The sequence below is a fragment of the Bos mutus genome, chromosome 9 (genome assembly GCF_027580195.1).
Source record: "Bos mutus isolate GX-2022 chromosome 9, NWIPB_WYAK_1.1, whole genome shotgun sequence".
In the NCBI taxonomy this organism is placed as follows: domain Eukaryota; kingdom Metazoa; phylum Chordata; class Mammalia; order Artiodactyla; family Bovidae; genus Bos; species Bos mutus.
The window spans coordinates 76,580,858-76,593,167 of record NC_091625.1 but is presented as its reverse complement, the minus strand read 5'-3'; the positions used below and the strand labels follow the sequence as shown (position 1 = coordinate 76,593,167).

At 38.3% G+C, this 12,310-nt stretch overlaps 1 protein-coding gene across 5 annotated transcripts in view; it reads right to left on the bottom strand.

Annotated features, from left to right (window-relative positions):
* Positions 1-12,310, bottom strand: part of ECT2L (epithelial cell transforming 2 like) — an 83,344-nt gene that overhangs the window by 26,682 nt on the left and 44,352 nt on the right. For 4 of the 5 annotated variants that reach the window (XR_011465395.1, XM_070376761.1, XM_070376764.1 and 1 more), the window contains 6 exons: positions 11,397-11,565; positions 10,518-10,656; positions 8,533-8,701; positions 7,757-7,885; positions 2,050-2,142; positions 322-504 (listed from right to left, as the gene is read on the bottom strand). Coding sequence is in view for 4 of the 5 variants with exons in the window: in XM_070376761.1 (XP_070232862.1) it covers positions 322-504; positions 2,050-2,142; positions 7,757-7,885; positions 8,533-8,701; positions 10,518-10,656; positions 11,397-11,565 (882 nt within the window). In the remaining variant the exon portion in view is untranslated. The remainder of the gene's footprint in view (positions 1-321; positions 505-2,049; positions 2,143-7,756; positions 7,886-8,532; positions 8,702-10,517; positions 10,657-11,396; positions 11,566-12,310) is intronic. The other variant, XM_070376763.1, reaches the window with a different exon arrangement.

Below are 12,310 nucleotides of genomic sequence, written 5' to 3'. Positions count from 1 at the left end.
TGGGATGTTGGTGCTTAACTTTGAGAGCAAATTGAAGAGGGAAAAGGACAGAGCTCTCTGGCTTAGCAAAGTGAATTTTGCCAAGGTAAACAATTGACTGACAGAATTAATAAGATGGTAAAATTTGAAACCAGGAACTAGCTTCAGCATTTTAAAGATGAATATATTTGTTCTTAGTGGATATTCATGATATCTGAAAGAAGCTATGAAAAACAAAGACAATAAACAGTTTTTTACTTCTGCATTCCTACATTTGTATTCACTTTGGATATGTGACAAGCTTCATAATTAACCAGCAACAGAAGCAGCAACAGTTCTTACCTATCATCCTGCCACTGATGTTCTTCTGCAACTCCTTGAAGAGAGGACTTAGTTGTTTCCTTACTGATTTCAAGGTGTCTTCCAGGAAGTCGGTGAGGCTGGACCATGTCTGCAGCTTTGATTCGCTGAAGTAGATGGAAGGGGGTGCCGTTTCCCACTGTCGTCCCAGCCAGTCACTAAGAACTGACATTATTTTCTGCATTTAGTATCACAGACTTAAGCTCAGAGTTCTTCTTGTTTACAGTATGGGAAAAAAAATACTCTTAATTGTATTTATATCAGGCTTATTACCCTTTCTCATTAGAAGACTAAGATAAACATCCATAGTCTGCTTTCAAAGGTAAAATTAGAAACTCAAAAAGGACAAAATGAATAATTTCAAATGTCTATCTATTCTTTGATAAGATTGACATTTACACTGTATTTGAAGTAAAATTAAATAGCTGCTGGATTTTTGCATCAAAAGCAGAATAGACTTCCAAATAAGAATATACTATTTTATGTTCACATCCTAAAAAGTAAAAATACAGGAAAACCGCACTTTACCTGGTTTCCCCATCATGTCATCCAAAAGTCATCTCCATTGGAGCCAACCCTGCATCTTATTTATATCATGTCCAGCTGCTCTCTCTCTCTCTACAGATATCTCTACATGTACTGAAATGGGTGCTTAAAGTTTCTGTCCTTGAAAATCAGTGACTGAATGACACAGGACCAAGGGAAATTCGATTTTCTGTCCTAAATGGATAGTTTCATTCTGCTTTCCACATTTTTTGCTGATAAACATGAAACTATTTGTAACATGTTCTAGAATGAGAAGAAAAAGTGGGAAAAAGAGGAAGAAGAGACAGAGGAGAAAAAGATGAAAACCCATTTTATAACTGCAGTGTCTACACCCTGTTATCTCTGCGAGGCTGATTTCCTCCCTGAATGGGGCCAAATATGCTCTCATTGGACGCTGCTGCTATGTAAACTAAAATTAACAAGCAACTTCTGCTACAAAGCTGTATTAGGTCAGTGTGCTTTTTGTTGTATCATCATGAATCTTCTTCCTTACAAGTCTCCCATGATTCCAGCTTTCCTGTCTTGAAAGGCACTTAGCATTCAGGATTAGAGAAGTAATGCTTTATATAGTTTTACATCACTCCCATCCCTGTTTGATAGGAAGTGAGAGAGTTTTAAAGGGGAAAATGATTAACATTATTATAGCAAAGCAATTTCACTCTTGTTGGTCAGACAATGTTATTTTGATCCAATAGTTGCAGCTTTAGTATCTAAATGAAATTTTGCTTTCAAGTGTAATTTCTCTTTGTTCTTCCTCTCCCTTAATGCTACTGCGATGAAATTTGAGCCAGCCCCTTCACTAGCTCCTTATAGCTCCAATTCATTTTTCCAAATGAAAGCACATTGATAATGTTTTATGAAGAGAATTGTGCTCTGTACTTATCATTTCTCTAGATCAGCTACATCTTTGTTTAACTGTTAAAGCTGGTATTTTCTCAAATGATGGTTTGAAGCAGATATTTGTAATAATAATTCCCTTCTAAGCAAATGACGGAGTGATGAGAAATGAACTAGTTTGGGAAGTGACAGCACTCCTTCAGAGTAGGAATGAAAGGCAGTAATTGACATTGCCAGAACCAGTATTATTAGCTGTGTTTTGTCCTTGGTGATCCTGGAGTTGGTGGGTATCAATGGACACAGTAGTCAGCACCCATACACACTTACGATGTTGGTAAGAGCCAGTGGCAATCCCAGTGGGAGCAGTAAATAATGTGCCAGTCAGTTGAGACAGCTGAGAAAGAACTTCTATTCCTGCCTCTGCACAGTCAAAAATACTTTCATTAGTTCACTCACAGGTTTTGCCATAACAGTTAAACACTACTTAGAAGCACTAATGAGCTGGCCAAGAAAGGTCACTTGTAGGTCTTGTCTTCAATTCAAATCCCTCATGGAATAGTCCATCAGCGCTTTACAGTTCATCCCTCAATGCTGAAGTCCAGACACTTCATTCAGGAGGATTGACAACAGGGTGGAGAAAGAGGGATGCAGTTTGACCTGGTGCTTATTTTCAAATTTGGAATTAGGCCAAAGACAGAAAAGTCTACACAGATTTTCTAAAATAGTCTGACTCGAAGTCTCCTGCAAGAGCTGGTTTTAAAACTGTTAAACACACAGTGGAATACAATGGTCAAATTTTAGTGTTAATTTTACCCCTTCTTCTGTGACACAGCATATAGATCAAACTACTTCAAATGAAACTATAAGTAATGTACTTTAATTCTTTGTGGTCCAGGAGTAAAGGATCACTCCAAGTTGTTTCAGTTGCTGCAGCAAGATGGTTGTGGCTGAAAGATTGGGATGTCTGTCATTTATTTGTATCTAATGTTTCCAATGACAAATAGATCAATGAAATTACAGCAAGTTCATAAGGGTACCTATACAGTCAACTGATTTCAACTAAGATGCAAATAAAATCCACTGGGAAAAGGATGGTCTTTATAAGGAATGGTACTGAAATAATTTGATAGCCATGTGTTTTTTTAAAAAGAACTTCAATTTATACCTGGCATTCTATTTTTTTAAAAAAAGCATAAGTCAAATGGATCACAAACCCAAATGTCAAACTTAAAACTAGAAATAATTTTGGAGAAATCATAGAAGTGATCTTTGGTTAGGTAGAGTTTTTAGATATGACATCAAAAGCATAATTTATAAAACATAAAGATTGATAAATTAGACTTTATCAAAATTAAGAATTTCTTGTCTTCAAAACAAACTATTCAGAGAAGGAAAAGATAAGTCATAGAGCGGGAGAAAATATTTGCAACAACTTTCCCAGAATATACAAAGATATCTCAGTAAAAAGCCAAAACCCCTAAATTTTAAAATGAGCAAAAGATTTGAAAGGACACTTCACCAAGGAGGACAAATGGCAAATAAACAAGTGGAAAGAAGCTTAGCATCACTGATCATTAGAGAAATGCAAATTAAAACCATGAAGAGATATCAGGACACACTTCAATGGCTCAAATTAAGAAGACTGACCTTAAACAAGTATCGGAGTGTTGGGTAGCTGGAGTGGAAATCTAAAATGGCACAACCACTTTGGAAACAATTTGGCTGGGTTTTTTTTTTTTTTTTTTTTTTTTTTAAGTTAAACCTACACCTATCATATAAACCAGTGATTCCACTCCTAGGTATTTATTTACCCAAGAGAAATGAAAGTATATGTTCACAGCAGCTTTGCTTGTAAAAGTCTTAAACTGGAAAGAACTCAAATATCTATCAACAGGTGAATGGATAAACAAACATGGTATAACTATACAATATAATCATTCCCAGTAGTAAAAAGGAATGAACCATTGATACTAGCATGACATGGACAAATCTAAAATATCTGGAGTGACGGAAGCCTGACCAAAAAAATGCACTGTATGATTCCATTTACAGAAAATTCTATAAAATACAAACTAATATATTGTGAGCTCAGTGGTTGCCTCTGGTTTGAGTGGAGAAGCAAAGTGAGAAATCTCAAGGTGGCAGGAAGAAACTTTGGGGGATGATGAATGTGTTCATTATCTTGACTTTTATGGTTTCACATGGCGTGTAGACATATGTCAAAATTTATCAAATTACACACTTTAAATACTTCATGTCAACTATACATTAATAAAAGTGCTTACAATTTGTAAGTAACGCCAAAAAAAGAAGAGTTTTAGGTTTCTGGCTTATCAGTAACTTGTGAATAATGCGATCTTAAGTGAGAAATTCTGGGAAAGGGGTGGGTTTGTGATACAAGGGAATCAAGAATCTGTTTCAGGTGTGTGAACTTTGAGATGCCTCTTAGCCATGCAAACTAAACACCCACATGAAGATGTCAAGTAAAAGCAAGACGAATTTACAGCTGAGAGATTTCAAAGATGGAGACATAAATTTGGGAGTCTTCAGTATCCAGATTGAACGTAGAGTCATAGGAATAAATGAGACTCCCTAAAGGAAGAGTGTAGCCATGGAAAATAAGTGAGTCTGGGATCAAGCCTGGGACACATTTACAGGCCTCACCAAAGAGAAGCCGGCAAAGGAGACTGAGGGGAACAGACTGCTGAGGTAGGAGGAAAACAAGGAATGGGTGGTATTAGGGAAACCAAGGAAAGAAGAGTTTTGAGGAGGAGTATTCATCCACCTCAAACGCCACTGTGAGGTCAGGGCAAGGTGCGGATGGAGAAGGGACTGCTGCATTTGGGCACATGGGAGTCTTTTATAGTCTTCCAAAAGTGGCTTTGGTAGACTGAGACCACTTCGAGGAGCTTGGGAGGTGGGCAAGTGAGAGATGAGGAAGGCAGAAGCAGTCAGCTAGGGGGATCCCCAACCTTCCGGCTGTGGACTGGTAACTTCTGTTAGATCAGTGAAAGGATTAGATTAGAAGCAAAGTGCACAGTAAATGTAATATGCTTGAATCACCCCCAAACCCCCACTTCTGGTCCATGGAAAAACTGTTTTCCACAAAATTGGTCCCTGCTGCCGAAAAGGTTGGGGACCTCTGAACTATACCAGTAGTTCTCCAAGTGTGGCTCTGGGATCAGCAGCATCAGCATCACCAAATTCTCAGCTCCCATGCCAGACCTGAATCTGAAACACTTGGGTGGGATCCAGCAATGTGGATTTCGACAAGTCCTCTAGGTGAGTCAAATACATATCAAAAACTTGAGAACCATTGGTATAGTCAACTCATGTGAGAGAAAGTTATGGTCTCTCAGGGGGGAGGGGGAATGGAGGAGCTACTACAGGTATTCTTGATCTGATAGGATTAATCCAATAGAGGATTGAGGCTCTGGAGGTGGATTGAGCATAGGAGTGATGTCTTGAGAAGGTGCAAGGTGGTGCAATCCAGGGTCCAAGTGGAGTAGCTGATGTTTGATTCAAGTAGGGGTGCTTCTTTCACCGTAACAGAAGGGAAGACAGGATGAATGTAAAAGGTTGGATAGATGGTGGTTTTTGTGGTGGGAGGTATATTAAGGGGTTTCCTTAGGGAAGTAAATGGTGAAATCAACAAGTGAGAGAGAAGGTTATTGAAAGATTGACTAAAAAGGAGAAGGGGTGACAGTCATTAAAGAGTGGGAAAGTGAATTTACCAAGGAAATGTGGTAGGATTGCTTATCAGAGTTCCAATCCCATTTGGTATTTATGTCATTAAAGTTAGATCAGTAAGAACAGTTGTATTACTCTTTCCAACAGTCTTCAGCTGCTTCAGCACTGGCAGGCATAGATTACGCAGAAGGTTGTGTTCTAACTGGCATTGCTGCTGGTGCTGCTGCTAAGTCACTTCAGTCGTGTCCGACTCTGTGTGACCCCATAGACGGCAGCCCACCAGGCTCCCCCATCCCTGGGATTCTCCAGGCAAGAACACTGGAGTGGGTTGCCATTTCCTTCTCCAGTGCGTGAAAGTGAAGCCGCTCAGTCATGTCCGACTCTTCGTGACCCCACAGACTACAGCCTACCAGGCTACTCCGTCCATGGGATTTTCCAAGCAAGAGCACTGGAGTGGGTTGCCATTTCCTTCTCCAACTGGCATTGGGATTTAGCCAAATAAACTGGGGTTTGGCCAGCAAAAAAGAAGTTCAGGTTATTTGCAAGAGAGATGATAATGAAAAACCAGTAAATCTAGGTTTAATGAGGAAGGAACCAAGGTCAAAGGCATGGTGATAGTAAGTGGGAGTACGTGGATTGGAGATCCTCAGGCAAAGAACCGATAGAGTGGGAATATTTGAGGACACAATTTGGAAGTTGTACTCAGAGAAAAATGCTTAAGATCAGGATTTCAGAGGTGGTACAGCTACAGGGCTGACAGGCTCCAGAGTGATTCCTGAGGTGGTGGAAGATTTTTGACTGAGAAGCCAGGGCCTTCTGACTGAACCAGGGTCTCCATGGTTCACCCAGGAGAAATTATATTTGATAGGAAGTTCAGGGATGACCTGGGGGCCCAGAATGGCAATGGGAAATCTATTGTTTGCGTACCATTAAGTTTCACTTGAGACCATGTTTGTGTCACTAAATTTACTGTTCTTTTCCCCTTTTGCCCATATTCTCTTTGCCTTTCAATATGTTACTTTTTAACATCCTATTTTTCCCCTACTCCCATTAAAAAATTTGTTTTGGTCTCATTTTAAAAGTAATAGTAGTTCACTACAGAAAATAGAGACCAAAAAAAGATCAAAGAAAAAGAAAAATGTAAAAGAAAGGAAAACTCACTAATATTATCCAACTGTAGTCAGCATGATGGTATATATGCTTCCAAACCCTTCTTATACACACACCCCACTACCACCCTCCCTGTCACATACACAGATTTTAAACATTGGGGTCACACCTTCCACATTCTTTGTAACTTACCTTTTCAAATTGATTTTAAAAGAAAATTTGAAATAACAGATCTAGAGATAGGGTTAATAGTGTGCTATATTTGCTCCTAGAGTTGTCTGTCCCTATGTTCTACATAATTGAGATTATATACTTGTAGTAATTGTAAAAACTATTTTTTTACAATAATTTGTACTTCATTTTCTTTTAAACTCCTTCCTATACTTCCTTTGCCTAGAGAAATCCTGCCAGAGGCATGCTTTGTATGTATTGAATAGTCCAGTGAAATCTAAGGATTAAGAACTAAGTTTAAGTTCCCTAAGGAATGGGTAGCAAGAAACAGTTTAAGAAACTTTAATTCCACACTTCCTTTCCCATGTTCTGCTTGGCTAAAAAACAACAACAAAGAAATAAACAAAAAAACAGCCCATGAATTCATGAAAGAAGAGCTTTTATGTTAAATATGACTGATATTAGGCACTGAAAATGATGTTACCACACTCATCTTTACAAGGCACCATTTTTTTAATACTCCATTTTTAAATACTCCAACATTTAAGTATTTTATATGTATTTTGATATTCACAAGTCCGATAAGGTAAGGTACTATTATCCTAACTTTCATATGAGGAAACAGAGGTCCACAAACTTGCCTAAGACCACACAGCTCAAGTCACATGAGTGGAATTCAAGTCCAGGTCCCTGGTCACCAAGTTCATGCCCACTCCTTCCAGATTCTGAACCCAACAGGGAAAGTTTCCTCATACAGGCTGATGATGGTCCCAATGCTGGTCTGGCATTTTCACCTGTACTGTGGAGGCTGATTTTAGTGTGTTTTCCAGAAGAAACAGAAATAATTTTTCTGGTTAGCTTTTACCACTAATGACTATTTCTTTAGGGACAGGTTACTCTGACCACTAGCCTTGATGTCCTTTCCCCCTAAGTATCTGAGTATGTGAAGTATAAGGAGAAAAATAAAAAATAAATGTAACTTAGTTATTTGAATTGAGGACATTTTATAAATCCATGAAATATCATCACAAAGTAGGTATGACCACCACCTCTCAAAACTGACCTGATGCTCCAAGTGGTACAAAGAGGTCCACGTGACCCCCTTCTTCTTCTGGGGCCACATAGCTTCCTAATTTTTCCCAGAAGTCTCTCACTTCAGGCCTCAATAAATTTTTAATACCAATTTTATAGCCTGAGGGGGAGGAAATCAAAATGTCACATTAACAGAAGCTCTTAGCAGTTTGTGTTGTGAAAATACAGAGGTTCAAAAAGCCAACATCTGCTTGTAAGGCCAAGATCTGCAGGGCATCTCTGCTTCAATGATGGCCCCATGTTAGGACCACAGAAGGTACCACTGGACTCCAACATGACAACACTCTCCTACTGTCCTGGATTTATTAGACACTGAGTGCTTAGGTTAAGGACATTGTGTCTCTGCTTCCGTAGGGCAGCAGTGTGAGTTACCAGCTCACAACATGGTTGGTCAATGGCCAGTCAAGTCCTGGGACTTTGCAACCAAGTTCCAAAGTGGAAATGTTTCCCATGATTGTCAATCAATAAATAAGTCCTAGAGAGCAGAAGTAACGCTCCCAGGCATGGGAAACTTCACTGTACCTTTCACCTCCTGGGAATTGAATGTGATGATTCAGCTAGTCTGCATGTGTCTGCACCGATTTCTAAAGGAGTCCTGGAGACTGCCTTCCTAAGCCCCAGTAAAGAAAGAAAAGAGTAAGAAGGAACTCCTCCTGCCTGCTTGCTTTGAGCTAGGATATCAACCTCCTTAAATTGTGGACAAACACTACCTCAGTGCAAATTTTTCTTCCCAATCCCCAGTCTTACCTTGGAGTAAGTTGATTTCTCTGCTATCTCCATCACTGAATATTCCCACACTCTGTGCCATCTGCCCATCCAGAGCTTTTTCTATGAGATAAAGTAGGGTCTCCAAGGTTAGGCCACTGTGTTCATACACCACAGAAATGATACCTGCTCTAACACTGTTCGCCACCATCTAGAAAACAAAACCAGACCAGTAGGAACCAAAGCCCATTACTTTAGAACGTGTCACTCTCTCAGTCATGTCCGACTTTTCGATTCCATGGACTGTAGCCCACAAGCCTTCTCTGTCTGTGCAATTCTCCAGGTAAGAATACTGGAGTGGGTTGCCATTTCCTTCTCCAGGAGATCTTCCTGACCCAGGATCAAACCCAGGTTTCCTGCATTATAGGCAGATTCTTTACCATCTGAGCCACCAGGGAAGCCTGTTACTTTAGAATACTTCTTAATAAATTAAAAACAGTGACTATGTAATCTGTGATTTTTGAAGACTATTGTTTTTCTTCAGAAATTATAGGAGGAAGATGATAAGTTTTCCCCATCATGTTTCTTTTTAAAATTTTCTTTCTTTTCTAACGGGAAATTTGAGTGCATTTGTAACTCCACCACTCAAAGAAACACTAATGAATTATTTTCTTCCAGTTTTTTTATCTTTGTACACACCCATGCACAGTGACACATACACTAAAGCAAAAAACTTATGTAATTTTGTAATGGACTTCTTAGATTTTGTTTTCCTCTTAATTATACATTTTTGAATGATCAATATTTAGTATTAATACTAAATACTAAATATTTATAAATAGTAATCAATACTAAATATTTATTTAGTATTAAATAAATGCTAAAACCACTGTTCTTTGAATTCAACAACCAACCAGATAAATTTTCACTTTGATAAAGTTAATTCCTTAGCAGCAGTCAGGTTGGAAAGTCATTGAAGGCACTGATTTTTCCCAAAACCTCATGCCACTTTCTGGAGATCACAGTTCAACTCAATAGAGAACTACCACATGGTTTCATGGTTTTTACCTAAACCTCCATTACATTCATGAGTCTGGCATAGTCTTACATAAAGAAGACAAACGGGATCATGGATTTATTCAATTCCACTTTATTCACTCTTACTCTGTCATCAGTTATCCTCTGTGCCCAGCATGAGGTATTTTTAAACATTAGAGAAACTATCTACGGCCCACATGGAGATCAAACTCTGATCTTGCTTTCATATGGATCCATTAAGCTAGCCTGTTGTAAATGATCAAAGTCAACTCCTAGATGTTCAACAGTGAAGTGATTTAATACCTTGAAAGCAACCATTTTCTTACAAATAAGAATTTTTTGCAAGAACTTTCTAAGTAAGCCAACAAATAGTCTACTAATGCCATGCTTTACATATATGTGTATCAGTGAATGCATATGTACATATACATGCATACTCAGTATACATGCTTCCTATGTCTTCTTTATGCTTCTTTTTTCTTATTCACATTAAAATTTAAAATATATAACTTCATTATAGAAAGAGCATATTTTCATTTAAAGTCACCTTCATTAAGTCATTCATTAAGTCACCTTCATTAAGATCACAAAATAGATTTCTGACAGTTTTCTTTTTAGAGATGCTAGTTACAGGATATTATTAAATTCCTTAGTCATTCCAAAGAAATTTTAAAATAATTTGTATCACTTTGCTTTTTTGTGGATTAGGGGCAAAAAATTGAATTTAACAAAAATTTATTGGACCTCTAAAAGCAAGGCAGTTGGGCCTTTAATACTTTTAAAAAATAATTTTGATTTATGGTTATTTTTATTGCTTCTGAGTTTTAAAACTGTTTGGGTCTGTACATTTCCACTTAGATCAGACAGCTTTCCTTTTAGGAGATGAATCATTTTCATACACATGGTGACCAAAAGATTGCCATACGTCTACTCTAGGGGAGATTAAAAAACCCAATTCAGAGAAGGACTGGCCTCCTAACCCACTGTACCTCATATGCAGGAATCCGAGATGATATTAATATGAAGTGTGGCTGGAGAGCATTTGAAGAACCGCTGTCATTTTTATAAACTCCACGCCAACTTTTCTTCGATAATAAAGGGTAGGAATGGCATCCAGAAATGTTGCTTCTATAAGGATAAGAGGGGGGAAAAGTGAAGTTTTTATTTTCTCTAGTTTGACTTTGATAAGTGAGCACCATTGAGTCCTCTGGGCATCAGTTCTCTGTACAAGGCAAGCGGCTTCAGGCGCTCGGTCTCTCCCTGTGGTTTTCAGGGATGTCAGCAAAGGGGACTCCTGGGTGAGTGGGGTCAAAGGTGCCCACTGGGTGTCTCCTCCTGTCTTCATGGGATGCTAGAATGTGTTCTTGGAAATTTTGTAGGGCACTTAAAACCAATGTACTGACATACTAAAGGGTTCAAAACAACAGTTGAAAAGGAAGCAGCCATGATATTTTAAATTTCCCTAATCACCTGGGCCTCATGGTTTTTTCAAATAATGTCTATTATTTTCTACAGCCACCTCATCCCCACAACCATTCAGATATACTTACTCCATTAAAAAAAATAATTCTGGAAAAATATTATTTTTGCTCAATAACTTTACACAGAAAAACTGCTACATCCACAATATAGCTTCTTTGCAGAGTTAAGAATATGTGAAATGTAAATTTTGAATGTTACATATTTACTTCAGAAAGCATGTTTAAGACCACTGTTGTTGAAGATTAAGGAACTATTTTTATTGCTATTTTATAGGATAAGAGTGATTTAATTATACAAGACCACTGCATGTTAGCTAAATTATTCTAGAATGAATTCTTGGTATCATGGGAAGGTGCTGAACCTTCAGCAGATGAAGGTTTGCTTACCGCTTGGGCAAAGATTCTAAAGATGACAAAACAAGCTGTTTCTCCAAAGTTTCGTGTAATCCCACTCGATCCCTCGCAGTCTGGGAGAGACGTGGTTGGCATTTGGATTTGAACAATCTAGAGCAGTGTGTTCCACTCACCCAAGGGGGTCGAACTTTGAACAACTCCTCTGAAAAACAAATAGCAGCAGGCTTGGCTGTTTACTTCAAGCTTCTCCCAGCCAAGTCTACACAGATAAAGCCATCAAAATTAAAGCTGTACCAGGGCAGTATTCCAGATGGCAGTAATTACAGCCATTTTACAGACTCTCTTTGGTTCTCTTATCCTCTCCGCTCTGTAGCTGCAAGTTACCAGTCACTTCAGGTCAAGAAACAAAGCTCAGAGAATAAGCAACTCTTTTCTTGTAGAAACCAGTTCATCAATTTGTAGGCTTCACATCATTTTTGCCTTTCTTCTTGGCTTCAAGTAAATTTCCCATTTGTTACAGTCTCACAGAGGGTGAGTCAGTGAAAAAGCAAGATGGGAGAACTCAGATCAGGTTTGCTAATTACATACTGCGCAGATCAGAGGGCTTAGCTAAGAGCATGTCTCATCCCTACTCCCTTTTCACCTTAAAAAAAAAAAAAGGTCATTCTTCTTGCTTCCATTTCCATTTTTATTTTTCCTATGTTGTCATCAATACTAATTCTTCTGAATTGTCCTGAATGTATTTATTTGCTTTTGCCTGTGCTTGTGCTTCTCTCTCCTTATCTTTAGTCTCATGGAGGCACTGGCATTTAACTTTACATATTTCATTGGAAATCTTTTTGCTTTCTTAGTTAATAGTAAAGAACAGAGAGCTTTCCCTGACATACTTTAAAGAATGCCTCCTATAGGCTATTTCAAAAAGATGGTGCTATCCTCTTCTGTGGGAA